The 20,224-nt window shown below is 41.9% G+C and overlaps 1 protein-coding gene across 3 annotated transcripts in view; it reads left to right on the top strand.

Annotated features, from left to right (window-relative positions):
- The first annotated feature begins 12,597 nt into the window (after positions 1–12,597).
- Positions 12,598–20,224, top strand: part of tcf3b (transcription factor 3b) — a 29,533-nt gene continuing 21,906 nt past the window's right edge. The window contains exons 1-3 of one of the 3 annotated variants that reach the window (XM_086115275.1): positions 12,598–13,119; positions 17,110–17,206; positions 18,521–18,593. In XM_086115275.1, coding sequence (XP_085971401.1) covers positions 17,132–17,206; positions 18,521–18,593 — 148 coding nt within the window. In that variant the 5' untranslated portion in view covers positions 12,598–13,119; positions 17,110–17,131. The remainder of the gene's footprint in view (positions 13,120–17,109; positions 17,207–18,520; positions 18,594–20,224) is intronic. The other 2 variants (XM_086115274.1, XM_086115276.1) reach the window with 2 other exon arrangements.

Here is a 20,224-nt window from a genome sequence, read left to right as displayed (position 1 = left end):
AAGGAAAGAAGGGGGGAGGGGGAAAATGGAAAATCACCAGAAGATGACAAAATGGTGAAAACAACAACAAGAGGATCTTTGTCAAAAGTGATTTTGTTTGGATAAGAATACATTTTTAAAAAACGAGGCATGTCGACTCGACTGTCATATCCTATGCCCGTTGATGAGGCAAAGATAATCATGGTCTCAATTGATTGTGTAGCTGTACCTGATATTGTGCCTTTCGTTTGTATTATACATACACGTCTTAAATGAAGAATTGAAGTTGTCGCTTCATAAATCGTTCACAACTACACTTTAGGAGCCAATCACCGGTCAGCAAGTTTAAAAAGAAAGTCATCGACCTGATCAGAAGATGGACCAATCTGTCCAATCTACAAAAACAATTTGCTAATTTAACTGTACAGTTGACCCCCACTGTTCGAGGGAGATTGGAACCGGACCGGTCCACAAATAACCAAAATTGGACGGCCATTGAAATACTTTGTACAAAGGGAAAAAATAATAACAATTAAAAATGCAGATAAACATTCAATACATGGAAAATTGATAGGGTGGGGGGGGGGGGGGGCGGGACGACTACATCTGAAAGTTATGGCCCACCACTTATATTCAATTGATTTTACTTTTAACCCTCTCAGGGACAGCGTTTACTACAGTGAACAGCTTATCATGTTATCAAGTTACAGGGTGCATGAAAGGGTTACTCGTTTTTGGGGTATACTGTATATTTAAAATTTTCCTAGAATGGGTGCAATATTCAAACTGAAAAAAAAGCCTCATGGGTTGAGATTTAAAAAAAAAAAGTTGACCCTGCAAACTGATGGCTCAAAAATACATCTCAGTGTAACTGCCCCACTTCATCGACACATTATAAATTCGAACATACCGATAACATTATTTCATAATATTTCGAAAAAATATATATTTTTGGTCTGACATAAACTGTCTAAACCCCCCCCCCAACCCCCCAAGAATTATATGTGTCAGTCAAAGCAAGTCTTTTCGCCACTTCGGTGGGAGCCATAACACAACCCACTTCCACTCCAACACTTTGCTTGTGTGATGCTCTCGCACACACACACACACACACACACACAAAACACTGCTGTTATTGTTGTTGCTGCGCTGCTCCCACGACACCAACAATCTCTGCTTGCTGGCCCTCCCCCACCAGACCTCACATCTATCCATCTATCTGCCTCCCGACACACACACACACACACACACACACACACACACACACACGCAGCGCCCAAGCACCCTCTGCTCCCAGGCAGCCCTGACATGACATGCCCACTTCAATTGATTAAGAGTCAATTGTGCTTCTGATCTGATTGTTATCGTGCACACAAGAGCACAGCACTCTTTCGAGACGCTTGCCGTTTGACCCATTTTAAAGCCGAAAAGCCATTCTATTGATTATTTCATCAATTAAAAAAAAAACAACCTCTTAGATCACCGATTCATTGTAGCATTTAATACTCATTTTATTTAAAAAAAAAAAACCTTAATTAATAGAGGATAAAACACCATTTGAAAAGTGTTGATAAAGATTGTATCATATTGAGTATATCAATTAATTAAAAAGAAAAATACTCTTGTGGAGCAATTAAATGTCATACAATCCATTTGCTATTTTAATAAATTACAAACAACATTTTTAAATGCATTAAATTGATCATGTCAATTAAAGTAAATTGTGGAAATTATATTAGCTATTTTCCGAACATTATACGACATTCTTGCATTCTTGAATGTCTTCATTTTTCATTATTAGTAGTAGTAGCAGTAGTATCAGGCTAAATTGTTAGACATATTTTTCAACCCTTGTTGTTAACTCAGTCAGTACCAGCCAATTCTAGACCCCTTTTTTTTTTAACCCTAAGTCTTGGAAAAAATGAAAAAAAAAGTATCTGGGGTAGAACGTGTGGAGTGTGAAAAGACATAAATATGTCTTTGGGAGTGAATGAGTTAAGTAGCATTGACTGATTTGAAAGGTGCTTGTAAAAAAATAGATATATATTAAAAAAACGTTTTATTCATAAAGTTTGCAAAATGCTCAGGACACTTTTTCACAACAATAAAAAGGAAAATCAAAAGGGTTTTCATTGAAGGGGTGTTTTGAAAATGGAAAGTGCGTCAGTCCGATAAATAATCTTTCAATTGACCACAACCTTTATTGATTATGTTAATAGTGTTGCCAACAGTGGAGTCCTTTCACACCGAGGCCCCCTTGACTGCTTTCTAGAAGTCAATATTGATATCACAAATGCCCCCCCAATTAGGTTCAATTCACACAGCCGGTTTTCGACGACATCTGCTGTTTCAACACTTTTTGGGGTTCATATGCGTTCCCCATTTTTTCTTCACTTCAAAAAAATGTTTATTTACAAAGTAATATGATGCACCCCCCCAAAAAAAATTAATTCAATTTGTAGACAGCGAAGATGTTTCTGTTTTAAGTCTTAAAAAAAAAAAAAAAGCAACAATGTACTGTATTTGTTGACAATTTATATTTTCATGCTTTGATAATGATTAGTTTGTGTGATTTAGTACAAAAAGTGGACTTTAATTGAAGAAAATTTCCCCTCATAATTAAAAAACAAACAAACAAACAAAAAACATACCAATGTGCTGGCTAAAAACAGTTTTTTCTTGATGTCTTTATAGATTCTCAGTCAACGAGTTGATGGTCTTGTGCAAAGGCTGAAGCCAGGTAACGAGACATCCACTCTTTGTTGAATTTGTTTTCTGAAAATGTTCAAATATGACCAAACCACTTTTACTATCAGACGAACGATAACATTCTGGGATAGATTTTAGCAAGAGTCAAGGAAGTTGACACACATGATTTGCTCTCGCGGGCCTCATTGAGAAATGCTGCGGGCTGAATCTGGCCCCGGGACGGGAGTTTGACACCTGCGTTACAGTGGATTTAACTTTTTTTTCGTGTAATCCAGTCCAGTACATTTGTGAAGTGGAGTTCGGTTGTATTTATCTACAGTACATCTCCATTCCTTCTTAGAAAAACAATGTTTAATGAGGTACTTTTAATCCAGGCTGCGGCCTTCCTATGTGGAATTCGCATGTTCTCCCCGTGCCCGTGCGGGTTTTCTGCGGGTACTCCGGTTTCCTCCCACATTCCAGAAAATGTAACACTCTAAATTGTCCCTAGGTGTGAGTGTGAGCGCGGCTGGTTGTTTGTTTATATGTGCCCTGCGATTGGCTGTCGACCAGTTCGACAGCCGGAATAGGCTCCAGCACACCCATGACCCTTGTAAGGATAAGCGGGTTAGAAAATGGATGGACGAATCCTTGTCTAAGTGCAGTTTTTTAATTTTTGTATATTTAAGCACAGTGTTACTGTTAAAACTGCGCATAATGGCTTCCAAAAATCTCAGATAGTTTTTCTGTATAAAACCTCTGCCTTAATTTTGATGAACACTTACTTAGGCCTACGCGATACCGTATTTTAATATGAATCAGTATGGTGGTTCTTTGAAAGTGAAGTATTTCTTCCTGTGAAATGTCTGATCACACATTTTAGCGGTTAGTTGAAAGACAGTCGCTCATTTAACTGCAAGTGATTTGTTGATTTTTTTTTTTCTTTCATGAAGATTTGAATTTTAGTTGGGATTCAAGATGGCAGCTTGACAGTGGTCAAAGTGTCTATGAGGACAGAGGCAGGCGGAAGCTATTGTCAAATGAGAGCAGACAGAAACCACAAAGATTGTTGATGTACTTTTTCCTCCACTAAATAGATTGTTGATTTGCTTTGTCTTTGCCAGTGCGCACCGCGTCTGGTGTGGAAGTGCAGCGTTTGCGGCGGATTAATGTCAGGGACAATCCCTCAAACTCATTTTCTTTCTCACTGTGCGGCTCAGTGGGAATTACAATGTGTGGATAAGGCAGGGAGAGAACCGTGCATTTACGCCGCCCCGTTCGCTATGGCGGCCCGACTTTGTTTGGAATACTTGAATGATACGGCGTCCTCGCTCGTTCCACAAACAAGCAGGGCTGTTTTGCTTTCAGGCTGTTTTGCTGTGGGAGAGTCCATGGACCGCCCTGTACCTTGATTGTTGTTCAACATGTTGAAAATGTTTGTCCTAAAAACAAGTCCATAAATATAGATTTAAAAAATGAATGGAAAAAAAGGAATCCTGGTGGTCATTGAGCATGCCGTCAAGCACCACGAGACATTACATTTTATCGCAGTGGATGTAAAAAAGGCAGGAAAAGTCTACTTGAACATCAGAACTTTCTTTGAGGGTTCTCAAAGGCACTAAATGCTGGAATGCCCATTTAACAGGAATCTGAATTTGACTAGTTAACAACGACACAACCCTAGTTATGAGGGTGTGCAGACATTGTACTTCCACTCACTGAAAATGTTTTGTTTGTTTGTTTGTTTGTTTTAAATGAGTGCTGGTTATCCGTCACGTTAATGGTGGACAATTTATCTTGGTTTCAGCTCACCGATCTGAATGCACCAAACTGAACTGAACTGCTTGGTGGAAACGACACTATGAAGTGTACATTATTATTATAATTGAAATGTGCTATTTGGGCCGGTAGCCCAGTGGTTAGCGCATTGACCTCACAGTGCAGAGGTCGTGGGTTCAATCCCCTGCTCCGACCTCCCTGTGTGGAGTTTGCATGTTCTTCCCGGGCCTGCGTGGGTTTTCTCCAGGTACTCCGGTTTCCTCCCACATTCCTAACACAGGCTGATTGAACACTCTAAATTGTCCTTAGGTGTGAGTGTGAGCGTGAATGGTTGTTCGTCTCTGTGTGCCCTGCGATTGGCTGGCAACCGGTTCAGGGTGTCCCCCGCCTAATGCCCGAAGACAGCTGGGATAGGCTCCAGCACCCACCGCGACCCTTGTGAGGATAAGGGGATCGGAAAATGAATGGATGAATGAATGTACTATTCGGTTGACATGTGTAAAGTCTTTCTTCACAAAATGATATCGCCACTTACTGGCCTGGCATACACATGACACCATTTCAAATTCAATTTTGGAGGTCAAAGCAACCCCGAATCACTTGGATTCAATTGTCACTTAATATTGGGGAGAAAAAAACACAAAACCAAAAGCATCGCAGCTTTTGCTACCTCTGAGTTGGGCTGTTTTGTTGCCGTGAAGAAGGGCTGCTGGGGGGTGGGGGAGGCTTGGTTTATCATGAGCATAACAGATAGACAACCCCCCAACCCCCGCCCCCTTCCACCAGCAGTCCCCTCCCCTTCAACACAGATAGACCTGGAGCGCGGGCATCGAGCCAACACTATCAATCCATCCGCTCTTCTACCTCCAGTCTCCAACTCCTACTGGGCGACAGCTTCCAGTTGGAAGGGGTCATAAATCACACCTCTGCCGCTTGTAAATAAATACACATGGAGTGGCACGCGAACAAAAAAAAAAATAGCATCCACTGTGGAGTGACACCCCAAACTCCTGGCCTAGTTTTTGTATTTTTTTTGTTTTTCTCTTTCTTCTTTGCACAAGTGTGATCACAAACCTGCGCGCCTTTTGCCCTTCCCCCACCCGAGGCCTTTTTTTCTTTTTTTTAAGCCTCTACTATTACACGCTGTGAGGGGCTCCGAGTGGAACGAGGCGAGCGGCTCGCCTTCGCTGTGCCTTTTTGTGGGCCGCTGCTTCCGCACCGTGTTTATCCTTGTGTGAGATGAGAGCCGGCGATGTGGCTTGGCCGCGACAAATGTGTGGAACGCGAAGGCAGGTAGCCAGCGCCAAACACAGCCGGCAGGGAACCCCCCCCCCCCAAAAAAAAAGACAATAACAAGCTTTGTGTAGATGCAGTAGGAGAATTTCATCCAAGAAAAGGCAGTGGAATTAACAACTGGCATGTTTTGGGTACTTGAAAAGTGGTTCTTTGGTAGGATTTGAGGCAAGTGGACATCATTGGTTGAAAACGCTGAATGTTTTTGGGAGGGAGTCTTAAAAAAACTGGATTTTGTCCAAAAAGTACACTGCAAGTAGTATGAAATTTTAAAATTTTCAGAAAGTGTTGTCCTTGGACATTTTTTTGCTCCAAAATATGCAACGTAATTAGCACAAAAAAAAGAAATTGAAAAAAAAATGCCCTGTAATTATTAGAAAATTGATATGTTTTGAGGTCACTTGAAAACCAATAGTTTTTTTTAGGAGAATGTCTTACATAACATGCATGTAGTTAGTTGAAAATCTTGGTTTCTTTCAAAGGTGTGGTTGTTTTGTTGGATTTCGTGCTAACGCCGCATGCAATTAGGAGAAAAACGAACGCGTAGCGTCGCACAGGAAGCCATTTCGACGCCACCTTGACGCACTGCTGCTACTTCTTATGTAGCCCTAATTGAAAATATGTTTACATCCATAAATATATCATCAATATGCGCAAATATCCATCTGGCCTGCCAAACAAATGCTAATTTGTCTTGTGCATCTGTTGTTAATTACACATATATAAAAGCAATGGGAGGAACCACAAAGAGTTGCTCCCTATTGAGCCTTTAATCGGCCACTGCGCCGCCATTATGCTTGGGGATTAAATGACGCGCTTGTCGTTTTCCTTTGCTTTGTCTCATCGAATAACCCTACAAAGGTTTTTGACGTTGTCATGTGGCAGGTTAGCCCGCACAGAAGATGAAACAACAGGGTTTTTTTTTTTTAATCTGCTTATCGAGGAGGTCAGCAGGCTCTCGCCTGGGCCCACTTTAGTTGTGAAACCAGACTAAAATGGTGACACTTTCAACTTAAATCGTATGGAAATTTTATTCCCGATGTATTATTAGTGCAAAGGCCTCTTGTATTGTTTTTTTGTTATTGGTTTCATTCTTTATTTATTTTGCCTTTTGGGAGCCCTCCTGCTTGAAAACCCACCAATGTTGATGTTTTGTTATGTATTAAGGGTCACCCATCCAAGCCTGCATAGTTCACTCAGTAGGGTGAATTACAAAGCCACCAAACGGGTCAGATATTTTATTTTGATTAGCTGACATATTGGAGGCCACTTGAAAACACTTCATGCCGTCGCTGTGGTGGTTGTTCAGATGTCAGTAATCACAAGTTGTCGCTCGAAAAACTTTTGCCATGGTCGAGAAAGGTTGGTGTTTTTGAACAACCCTTTCAGGGACACCGGTCACTACAGTGGACAGTTTACCATGTTATAAGTTTACAGGGTGCATGAAAGGGTTAAGATGAAACATATTTTCATCACAATTGCCAGACATAATGGCATTCTCAAGTATCGGTACTCTGTACTGGCAAGTACTTGCAGTCACACCACATGCATCGGTGCATCCCAAATAGAAAGCCTTGTAGAGCTACTACGATTTTAAATGAAAAGTGCATGTTATTATTAGGACTTTGACTTCATTTCGCGGTTAATGCTGTGGTCCCCAAGTCTGGTCCTCAAGAGCCTGATCCAACTTATTTTAGATGTCTCCCTCATCCAACACGCCAGATTCAAATGATCAGAATCATTGCTGAATAGTTCACCTGAGAATATGCAGTCTTCTGGTAATTGCTGGAACAAAATAGCATGGAGGGGCAGTTGTTATTTTAATGGCGGCCATTTTGGATTTATATATATATATTGTGTTTTTATATATATATACCGGTATATATATATATATATATATATATATATATATATATATATTGGCACAAATCACAATGTTTTACTGCCATGCTTATTTCGAGCCATTTCGACAAACCTCAAGAAAATCCACCCAAATGAGCTCCACTGGGAAGTTTTCCAGATCGACTTTTGCAACATCCCCCCCCCCCCCCTCAACTGTCTAATGTGGGCAGAACACAGCATGATTGTTTGATCATTTTCAGAATCTCCCGAAAAAAATAAGGCACGGGGGTGGCCTAGCTGTTCATTGCTGCTCGCAGTTCCAATTCTTACCGTATCCAATCATGAAAGTGCATGAAAGAAGTATCCCCGCCTTCATTCTCTTGTGTTCATATGTCACTTTGCTTTTATAGTCTTCACCCCATGTGTCTATTGAAGATGAGCAGCATCTTTGTTTTGTGTGTGCGCGTGCGTGTGTGTGTGTGCGTTTGTGTGTATGTGTATAATTCTTTTTCTTTGGCCCCCTTCACTGTCTCCCTGTTCCTCATCCTGGCTGCCCTTGTGCATGCTCTCCATGTCAGACCCAGCTGTTACTACAAACTACTTGGAGGGCTTACAAGCCTCATTGCTAATACTGACAACGGGCGCTATTCTTACTCAAAAGAGCCAGGCAACGTCCGCTGGAAAAAGTGAGAATGGTAGTGATTCCCCTCTGGGGGAAAAAAAAATCAGTTTTTCCCTAATCAGATGTCGTGTTCCGATGCTTAATCTTGTTGATGAAGATCTTCCAAAAAAGCGGTGTTAGATGAAACGAAGATGGCCTTTTTTATTCGCAATAGCCTAGCTTATTTTCTGACGCCTGTCGTCTTCTTTGCGCGTGCGTGTGTGTGGCGTGTTTGTGAAGGTATTTATGACCCATATGTGCGCTTGTTCCGAGCGGTAACCCCATTACATTCCTAAGTCTGTCCACGGGGCTAATTAATGTGCTGTGCCTTCACCCAGGGGACAGCCAATGGATTATTTACCTATATGTCCTATTGACAGCACCCCCCACCCCTTCTCTCTTCACTGTGCAAACAATGTCAGGCGGTTGAGTAAAATTTGCATATGTTGGGTCATATCCATCATTGTATTCTCACAACGCACGTCTCATAAGTGGTTACTCGGATAAGAGTTTATTCAGTCGGAATTAGTACAAGTGTAAGGAGAAAACTGGCATATTTAGAGGGTGGGGGGTACATTAAAAAAAAAACAACCTTTGTTGGTTTTGAAGGATTTTTTTTTGCAAGTGTCGTGAAAATTGACAGAAAGCTAACATTTTTTCAGAGCAGAATCGTTCTGTCAAGAAAGTCTGCTATTATTAGTAAAAAAAAAAAAAAAAACCCCAACAAGATTACAGATTACTTAAAGTTACCGGTAAAGGTTACTTAAAGTTTTAGGTGAGTCAATCAACTATTTGGAGCTACATCCAAAACGTCTGCAGTCACTCACTGACCATTAGGAATACAGAACAGTGCCCCCCCCCCCCAAAAAAAAAATCGAAATTAAGTTTGTTTTATAAAGTATGTGTGAACCTCTTGGGTTCCATGGTGTAATGGTGGGCACTCTTGACTCCAAATCCGATGGGTTTAAATGTTGGTCGGATTGTAACAGTTCTCTCACGAACTTGGAACATGGTTGAATTAATCCAACAATTACAGAAATTACTCCGTTTTTTTTTTCTCCTTTCAAGAAATTGTGCACAATCTATGAAACCGTATGCCCCGCCCACAGCAGCTATGGAGGTTCCATGGTAGAATGATTTGCCCACTCTGGAGTCCAATGGTCCAAGTTCAGCTCCTGGTGGAACTTCAATTACTTAGTCACCTAACTGGAACAAGGTTGTATAAATGTAACACCCCCCGCCTCGATCTCCCCAATTGTACCCAATTAAACCGTATGGCGCTCCCACATCTGTTATGGAGGTTGCATGGTGTAATAGTTAGCACTTAGAACCTGGAATCCAGCGATCTGATTTTTTCATTTACCATAAACATTTTTAATTCAGTGACCTTAGATCAACTCTTGATGGGGACCTCAATCATTCTGTCAATTAATTGAAAGAGGATTGAATTATTGCATTGATTTCCGCCTTATGAAACTATTTGCCCCTCCAACATTCATTTCTGAGGTTTTGCGGTGTAATAGTGAACTCTTAGAGGGGCAGAAACAGTTTGGTCACAGACTTGGTTACATGAATGTACAATTTAAGACTTTGGAGAAAGTTTGGCTCTACCCTACCATATGCCCCTCCCACATTTCGTGTTGGCTTTCCATGGTGTATTGGTCAGCAGAATCCAGTGATCTGCGCTCAAGTCTCAGTGGGACTTGAACTGTTTTGTCATTTAGTTGGAACAGGGTTGGATAATTGTATCACTTACAGAAAGTGTTACTTTTTGCCGGAAGTTGAGTGCCACCCATTGAAACCATATGTTTCCTCCCCACGTCATATGTGGGTTTTGCTGTAGGGATGGGATGGTATGCCAAAAAACGGGGACCATTTGCTGAGCTCTACACGGGACAATACACTCTTACAGACTGACTTTTTTTAAGGTTTTGCAATTCTTTTTACATTGTGTGTGTGTGCGCCTGTTGCATTCACCCACTCATAGTTGCCACTGTATCCGGCTTCAAATCTCAGCGTACCAGACATGGTAAAATGTAAAACCACTTGCACAAGTGGAGGATGTGAGAGAAAATCTCTGGTGTGCATTAATTTCGGTTTCATCTTTGAACACAACTTCAAGGGAATGAAAACTGTTGAAAGAAAGTTTACTTCAAGCATTGCTTGAAACTTGATGGGGCTGTCACCAGCAAATCTTTTAGAATCAATTATCCAATCGATTCGTGCATTGATTATGATGGTAACCCCCCCCCCCCCCCCCCCCGCCTACACCCCCTGTTGAAAAGGGACATTTCTGGGGTATTAATTGAAAAGTCATGATGTATTAAGATTTTGGAGAAAAAAAATAATTTGAATGAAATATTTTTGGGGTTCTTCAAAAATGTGTTGCTTTTGTAGCAAATCGTACGATAAGGACACTTTAAAGTGACATTTTCTGGGGTGATGTGAAAAGTTTTATTTGTTGAGTAATGATTTATACAAAAAGTGAACTCTGATTACTTATTAGAGGGATGACATTTGGGGGGTATACTAAATCTTTGTTTCATTTGTAGGATAAGTAAGACGTTGTACATATTGACAGACGGTTAAGCACATTTTGCATCTTGGTCGGGCCATACACACGCCAATGGATTTCTCGCATCAAGCCACAGAGGCGGCCTGAGTAATATGTACACTCTTCACGTGACCACGCTGTTGTGTTTGTCGAGGAGAAAACAAAAGGCGCTGTCTGAACTTCCCTCAAGCTTTTTTTTTGCCCTCAGGCTGCAAGCAACAGCTGTCTAACACCAATAACTTTCAATAAAAGTGGGTTATCGTGTCTTTTCATGCACAGGGAATAGCATTTGGGTACCTTCACGTAAAGGTAATTTTTTATGGTCGTTGTCAAAGGAGGAGAGGCAGAATTTCAAAAAGTGGGATGGGGGGGGGGGGGTGCTTTTGCGTTGATCGTTGTATTGTTAAATGTTCCAATCTTAGCCTGGGATCCTCTTGGCGGCTCAGCTAGGAAGCAGCCACTAAGCAGGGACACGTTGGTTTTATGGTTTTCGGACAAGGAACGGCCGTTTCATACCCACATTAAAATAACACTGATCAATGGAAATTTGTCATCAGAGATGCCTTTGTATGTCCTTAAACATATTTCTGACGCTGTCTTTACTTTTTTCTAACACCATGTTTTTGAGATATATATTTTTTTCTTTTAAGTTTGTCTTACACCCAATGCTTGCTTAATGCATATTTTTTACAAGGTGTTGTAATTTTTCACTATATCGATAAATATGTTAGATATTTTGTCTAAAATCCCATCAGATATTGAATATAAACCTTAATTTATAAATCTGACTAAATATATGACTATAATACATATTATATTATCGTTATTGCATTATTACTGTTACAATGAAAACGAGATGTGCCAGAGAATAAAAAACAAGGGTCGATTCGGAATCAGCTCAAAAAAATCCAAGAAAACGTACTCACTTGCATTGATGAAAAACAATTGTAAAAATGTATACACGTATAAACATAAAAACGTTGAATTAGTAATAATAAGAATGGAAAAAAATATTAATCTATACTTATCTAGTATTTATTTCCTCCACATCGAGAGGAGCCAGATGAGGTGGCTTGGGCATCTGATTCGGATGCCTCCTGAACGCCTCCCTGGTGAGGTGTTCCGGGCATGTCCCACTGGGAGGAGACCCCGAGGAAGACCCAGGACACGCTGGAGTGACTATGTCACCCAGCTGGCCTGGGAACGCCTCGGGATCCCCCGGGGAGAGCTGGAAGAAGTAGCTAGCGAGAGGGAAGTCTGGGCTTCCCTGCTAAAGCTGTTGCCCCCGCGACCCGGCCCCGGATAAGCGGTAGAAGATGGATGGATGGATGGATATCTAGTATTTAATTATATTTTCTGTTAGTAATTGTGTACTAATTTCATATAATAGTAGTTAAAATAGTAATATGGAAAATGCTGGATCGCTAATTAAAAACAGTAACAAAACATGAGGTTATGTCAAGGCAATTTATGTATATATTGTTTCAGAGGAAGTGATCACATCAAACTAAAAATTAAAATTATGTCAGCGGGCATGTTGGAGCCCCCTTCGGCCAGCCTCTCTGAGCACACGCACACGCAGGGAAAGTGAGCGTCAACAAAAAGGCGGGCGCTACGCCGTGTTTTCAACCGTCGAGTGGCCACGCGTAGTATCAATCAAACCTATGCGCTATCCCATTGGCGGAGCGCTTTAAGCATTTATCGTGCCATCTCGTCGAAGCTGCTGCTGTGTAATAGCAGGTAACTTTCTTGCGATAGCCTTCCGCTGCGCAAGCTAGTGCGCCTAGAACTCTCGCGTTTGGATGGCCGCAGTCAAAGCAGACAGGAGATAGAGATTCACCTATAAACAGTCATCCCTCCGAGGTACCGAAAACGCCAACAATCGTGAGTCATCGCGGGTGAATGGTGCCCGTCTACGAAAGGCGTTTGAAATCGGACACCGCTGGGGTTGAGGGCCTCATTCCGCGCGCGGAGGGATACCTTGTTGCGTCTGACAATGTGGACGGAGGAGGTGAAGATGTCTACGAGAAGAATGAAATCATCTCCTCAGTTGTAACAGGGAAAAAAGGAGGAAGACGCCAGATTAAGCGAGTAGAATAGATTTGTTTGCACACAGACTCGAGACACTGGAGCAAACACGTGGAGGCGGACACTTGCAGGGCGAGCTTTCCGGGACAAAGAGGGGGGCAAAAGACGTTCCACGGCGCTCCAATGCGTCTGGTGCGCTGAGCTCGAAATTCTCCTCAACTTTTATGGTTTTCCCTATCGCCGCTGCCCGCTTTTTCTTCGCCGCTTTTGGATAGCCGACACCCGCGGAGGAGAGGTAAAAAAAATCAACAGCAAAAAAACAAGCAAACACCTTCTTTCCCGTCACCTTTCCCCCTCAAAAGTTGCACGAATTCGACGGCTTTCCCCCCCCCCATTGACACTAGCGCAAGTCGCCTTGTGTTTTTCCGAAAAGTTTTTCGGGAACGCGATTTTAAAGCGACGGCCTGTTTTATTTTTTGGTCTGCTTTGCCGAGCTAGCTTCGTGCTACCCCCAGCTTCAATCGCTAATATTAATTAAAAACACGTTAAAAATTGTCCTCGTTTTGTGGCTTGTTCCGCTGTGTGTTTATGCTAGTTAGCATTTCAGAAAAACACAATGTATACGCTTGAAGAGGGTATTTAGCCCAACTTTACGTTTCGGGACCTCCTCTATGTATCCCCTTGTTTCCAAGACAAACTTTCCATAAGCTCTCTTTAGGTCGCCTTTAAACATTCCTGTTTGGGAGTGAGTGGCCACCAGCGAGACTTTAAATTTTATTGCACATTTGGCAGGAAATTCCTCTCTCTCTCACCCCCACCGTCTCCCTACAGCCCCCCCCCCTTTTCCCCATAAGGCGACTTGAACCCCAATATGAGCGAAGGAAGTGCAAAGTTTGGTCGCCATTCTCCAAAGGCGGCCTCCATCTTCTATTGGATTATTATTTGGGGGTACCCCATCCCTAAAAAACAAATGACAGATTAATGGATTCATTTTGGATGTGACCTTATTAATGCTGCCCTCTGGGTGCTGGTTTGCAATTATCTTGAAAGAAATCTTATCCAAAGTGGATTTAATTGAACATTTCTGGCACAAACTGCCCAGTTGTGTGAACACCTCATTCAACGGTTGAATATTTTGCTTGTGGAGTGCTATTAACTCATAGTAATAGGTTGTTTTTTTTTGTTTGTTTTTTTGCATCAAGAAGTTGTTATACACCACCATTAAATTTATGTACGGGGAGGGGTGGTCACATTGAATGATTTCACAAACTATGTCTTATTCGCATTCAAGCTTTATAGAGGTTATATTTGTTTCAGTGTTTTTGGCCCTCGTACCATAAGTTTGTTTTGACGGCTTCTTGTCCTTGTGTGGGGGGCTGACACAGACCCCCAAATCTGCCTGATTCAAATATTGATCCATGAGTAGGCCAAGATGCCATTTTGTTAAAGCAACCCCTCCCCTGTGTTCCATGCGCCTGAGTCAATGTCGTGCAGTGCTGGGGTAACATTTGAGAAGACCAAAAAGTTGGGACAGGCACTGAGAGGCATGCTTCTGGCTTACAGACGCTCAGATCTGTGTGTGCGCGTGTGTGTGTGTGCGCGCGTGTGTGTGTGTGTGTGTTTGTGTGTGTGCGCGCACGGGTACGTATGTGTGGTCACTTCCTTTCCATATCCCAAGGTTAAATTAGTTCCGCCTGCCTGAGTTCATGACACTTGTTGGTTCCACGTTTTATGGTGTGGTATGATATACAACGTAACACTTTTGTTTGTGCTTTAATTCGAATTGTTTATACAATACAATACATCATTATTTATGTAGCGCGTTCACAACAGCTGCAGCTGTACCAAATCACTTGGATTTAAATTCCCATCAAATGCACCCCCTCTATGGATTTCAACATGTTTTGCCGTCATTTATCCTCCAATCTTTTGTTGTTCTAGTTTTCTTAAAATACCTTTTTATTTCATGTGTTTGCCTTATTACCAAAGAGGCTGTAAAAGCACACCACCTGTTGGTGTCCAAGTGCCTTTGTATGACCCCCCCTCTCACCTCCCATCTTGCCATTTCCTGCAATCGCAGCTCACTCTAGGGCGACAGAATACGAAACGTACGAAAAAAAATTCGGCAGAGCTTACTCGCTGTGTCGTTTGACAAGCTTCTCTTCTGCGTTTACGTATGCTAATTTGGTAATGATGTGTTTGCATATAGTCATTAGCCCTGCATTTCACCATTATTTCCATGGGCTAACAATGGTCCCAATTATCTCTGTAATTGTAAATGTGTGCGTTGCCTTTCATGTGGCTGTGATGGACATCTGGCTGTGCTGTTTGCCAGAGTTCTATTTAAAAAAAAAACATACACAATGGGCATAATATTCGTTATTTTTATGGCAGTGCTAAACGAATTTACACACTTGCATGACGCTTGAGTGTTGCATTCATTTTTCAAATAACGCAATTATTTTTTTTAAAACGTCTTAGCTTGACTGGAATCGTTTTTTTTTGTTTGTTTTTACACAGACTAATGTTACCGTGTACGCAAGCGCCACTCCATGTAGAAACAAGTTGGTGCGATGGTCCCAAGCCAGGAGGAAAGTGAGAGTCAAAGACAGTGAAAGTCAGAAGTTTGGAAATCATTTCACGTTTAAAATGAGAAGAATGAAGAATGCAAAGCTGAACAACTAAAGTCCAACAATGTCTACGATTGCCAACACAAGATAACGTGAGCATTGTTAGGTAATTTGATTTTGCCTACCACCGCTAAATAGAGCAGGAAGTGGTCAAGAGAAGACAGCCACGGGTGGGCTTTTAATCACTTTATTGAAAAGAAACACAAACTGCTAATGTAAGTTTAAAAAAAAGACAAAAGAAGAAGCAGCCAACTTGACTAGCATTTGCTGATGCGCACATCCCTCACCTGGCAAGACGCCGCCTTGAAAGCCATACGCACTCAAATTCACAAATGAATAATGCAAAAAACTATTTCTGTTACTCAATGAATTGATGACATAGTCGAATACTTGATTGTGAAAATGAAAGATAGTTGCAGAGTAAACTAAAATGCTGACCGGAACTTTTCCATTGAGAAAAAAAAACTAAACTGGACCCTTTCAAGTTGGGAATGATAATTTGTTTGATTAAAAAAATAATAATCCTATGGAGAAAACAAGTTCTAAATCAAATTGTTACCTCCATTAAACCTTTAACAGAGCAAGCATTGTTTGACGTCACCCTTTAATTGTCATACAGTTGGTTAAAAAAAAAAAAGTGAACTGTTCCCAAGACGATTCAAGTCAGCTGTAGAGTCTGAGTGAAGTCATGTTGTGTTCTTTCATGATGAAGCCCTTGTTGAGTTAGCTGTCTTGTACCGAGCAGCCTGGATAGATTTGTTTGACGCCGGTTGGATGCATCAGTCGTCAATGTGACGTTGCATCAGATTACGTCACCGACGGACAGTTGTCTTGTAATTGACTTATTGTTGTTCCTCACGGCATGTTGAGGCCGAGCAGCCAGGACAGATATGCGTGCCCGGTGTCCCGCTTTTGTTGCTAGGATACCACCCAGCCCCAATAAGTTCCATATTTGTTTTGATTTTATTTTTTGAAAACGAGTTCATCGTTTTCCCCCTTTGCCGCGCAGGGTGTCCTGTGATTAAAAAGCCAAAGTAAACGAATATTGCACTCTCACCGGGGATCGTCCTTGAAGTCTCCTGCCATCCGCCACCTGTTTTCAAGTCCCCCCCCCCCCCCCCCGCCCCATTTCAATTGTTTCCCCTAATAACTCGGATTGCTTTTGCAAATTGTCCAAGCTTTGGCAGTTTTTTGCTGGAAATGTTTGTGTCAGTGCATGTCACCCGGGCAAATGGGAAATTTACAATTCGTCACACTTCATTTGTATTTCCTTGTAACGCAAATGCGCCTATGTTACGGCGACTCTGATTTTATTTTTCTGTCGCGTAAATATACCTCAAATTTTTCACAGTTCACTCGAAAATGCCGTGTGTTGGCAATAAGGCTCCTGTTCCCCCCCCCCCCCTCCCCCCCAAAACACAATAATGGTAACTTGCACTGATGTCATGGGTGTTTAGGAAGTCACGCGTGATCTTTTCAATCGGATGAGTAATTGACTGAATTCATCATGCATCGACTTCTTTTTTTCATTCATTTTTTAAATTATTTTTTCAACCAGCTACACTCTGCTGGGCTATGTCACCCTTGTCATTGTGCTTGCGAGTGCCCTTATTATCATTTATTAAAGTCCTTGTATCTGCAAATCTCTCTCGTAGGGTTTGTTAGAGACGGAAGGTTATGACCGAGCAGCAGCAAAGAATGGCTGCAGTGGGAACTGACAAGGAACTCAGCGACCTCCTGGATTTCAGTGCGGTAAGAGAGTGAGATTGCAGTCGGGGTGGGTGACAACCGGGAAGAGAAGGGCCCACGCAGGTGGGAGACGTCGGTGATAGAAGGAGGCGTTTCCGCTGGACAAATCTCTTTAATTGGCCTTCTCAATGCAGGTTTTGAGAAGTAACGCGCATCGAGCGTAATTGGAGGAAATGACTTTTGTTGCGGTTTGTCGACGGGCAATCGTTAACGTGCGTAATGAATTTATTCTCGCCGGAAAGATTTTTGTCAAATGCTTCGCTCTGGGAAGCGTTTGGTGTTCTCCGACGTAATCTACAATGTGGATGACCTATTTAACGTTTTGGAGTTTTGTTTGAAGATTTGAATTTGAGATTGTGTTGATTTAAAAGAAAGAAAATAAAACTAACAACAACAAAAAAGGGGTGGCAGGCTCAATGACAAGCACGAGGTAGACTTGACACTCAGACCAAAGCCATTACTGTAATTGTGGCCACGAATGATGACCATTTTTTAAAATGCTGCGGTTGATTGCCATTTCACAGCGGCATGATGTCATTTTTGTTGCTCACGGGGATGTCTTTCGTGCGCAGCTCCAGTATTTCACATGATGGAGCTCTTCAGTCCATTTTTAAGAAAAGGAAGCAACACTCCCCAAAGGGAGTGTCTCATTAAATAGTGGAATTCACCATCAAAATGTCCAGATTGATCGTCTGCCAATTTGGAACAGCAGATGTTCCGTCGACGAAATATGACTCTGATAATTGGGTGAGAAACTGTCGAGGATTGTACAAACAAGTTTCCTCCTCGTTTGTTTCTTGCGCCTGACACCCTCCCAAGGCTTGGACGCGGAAGAAAGCGTGTGTTCGACGTGTCTAAGAACGGCTGTTACAAGACCTAATGGGATCAAAATGGTTTGCGAAGACCTGTTATGTTGTCGTGCCAACTTGCACTCTGATTTACATGTCCTACTTTGAGGGAGGGGGGGGCAAGATTGCCACATCCAGTCGGTAATTCAACCCACACGCTCAAGACTAACGGAGGCCTCTGTAACCGTGGTTGTAAATTCCCCAATAATTTTTTTTTTTGCTGCAAACTAGCGTCAGTTTTTCTTTTTAAACCCTTCATCTTATGTGGTACAGGATCTCTCAACCCTTTCAGGGGCAGCGGTTACTACAGTGGACCTCAGGTTGCACGAAAGGGTTAAAGCGTAAAAATTTACGCCGAATGCGTGCCGAGCGCACGTTGATGTCGTTTATTAGTGGAAATGGGATGTGTGAAGTGTGCCCTCCTTTGCTTTTGTCAGAAATGCTTTCTTCCCCTTTTGTCGCCCCGCAGATGTTCGCGCCTCCCGTAGCGAACGGCAAGAACAGAACAATGACCCTCGCCAGCAGCCAGTTCAGCGGCGCAGGTAAGTTTCCAAGCAGACTTTTAAACACACACACACACTTGATATTGTCTTGGCAAAATGGCATTGGTTCCGTTAAGTTAAGTTTAGTGAATTTTACCGAAACTTATTGACCGCTGATTGTGTTATTAAAAAACTTATATAATGCTTGCAATATCGTGTCAGGATGGTCCGATTTGAGCCACTGGATCGGTACCGAGCCGATCAATGCCAAAAATATCAGAATCGGTATTGGACTGTTTTTATGAGAACTGGGTCGATCCAATCCCTAAACCCAAACTATGTTCATCATATACGTATACTCAACTTGCCATAGCACAAACGAGACGTCATCTTGGTTGCCATACGTGCATATTCTGTATTTTCGTAGTTGTTGTACAGCGAACGTGGTGTATGTCGATGTCATTGTCATCAAATTACATCCGCGTATAATGAACAACTTTTTGACTGGCAAAAAGAATCAGATCAGTATCGGCCGGGCCACGAGCCTGCAGCATTGGTATCGGATTTCAAGAAGTGGTATCGAGCCATCCTTTTTATGAACCAATTATGTACATTATGTGTATATATACATATATAACCCGATGTAAATATTTTCATATTGGTTGATATTGCGAAATAGTGAATTATTTTATTCATTTTGTGCTATTGAAAATAAGAACACCGAGAAAAAAGGCAGAATTTTTATCATATAATAAGAGATCAACGTAACTATGAAAAAGTCAAATAAACGTCAGTCAAGAGTGCATTTTGTGCTTAGTTGGGCTGACAAGTGTTTTGCAGTACAAGTATTTCATATTTGTCAATGTCGATGGTGGTTCTTTTTATTTATTTTTTTACCTTTTTCAAATAAAAACAATTAACTATTTTTGTGTACATCGTAATGTCGCGTAATGTGCAAAGTTGCTCGTCCAGTAGTGTACTGTAAATGCTTATTTGGGGAAGACGCTACCCCAAAGCGGGATCATTGATGATTACATTAACCTTCATTCAATGCTGAATCCTTTGCGGACTGCTGCCTTTATAAAGACAACAAAAAAGTACATTGGTTGAATGAAAGTGCTGAGTCAATATTTTTAAAAAATAATAATTGAATTTTTTTTTTAGCATTCGTTTTTATTTGTGAAATTGCAATGCCTTGATTTTAGCAAAGTCAGTACACAGTTAAAGACACTAATGCCGGTGCACCACGTGACGACGTTAAATATGAAATAATCATGGCAACTTAGCGAGTTATGTTACGACTATCTGGTGCCAGTGGCGCTTCTGAAAGGGCCACGACACAAAAGGGTGGGGCACGTCGGAAACTCACTCTTACGCCTGTACCCTACTTTGAGAGTGGGTGTGCCAAGAGTGTGCTCCGCTCCCATTATTTTCCAAACGCAGCCAGCACTGGCGCATTGTGTCCCCAACCCGAGCACCTTGTGCATGCATCCACACCCTCGTTTTCGGTGCACTCTGAGTAGGGCTGGACATTATATCGAATACTAATATCGATATGAGGACGAGATCATGCCACGCTTGCGTTGCGTTGTAATCTCAGTTCAGCCAACCACATTCCTTCTTCCAAGTTTGCCGTTGATCGACTGCGAAAAGCAGCGGATGACGATCATCTTGCGAGAGGGAGGTGGGAC

The sequence above is a fragment of the Hippocampus guttulatus genome, chromosome 7 (assembly GCF_054856545.1).
Source record: "Hippocampus guttulatus isolate MCC_2025c chromosome 7, RoL_Hgut_1.0, whole genome shotgun sequence".
In the NCBI taxonomy this organism is placed as follows: domain Eukaryota; kingdom Metazoa; phylum Chordata; class Actinopteri; order Syngnathiformes; family Syngnathidae; genus Hippocampus; species Hippocampus guttulatus.
The sequence above is the reverse complement of the archived record's forward strand: the minus strand, read 5'-3'. Positions and strand labels throughout refer to the sequence as shown.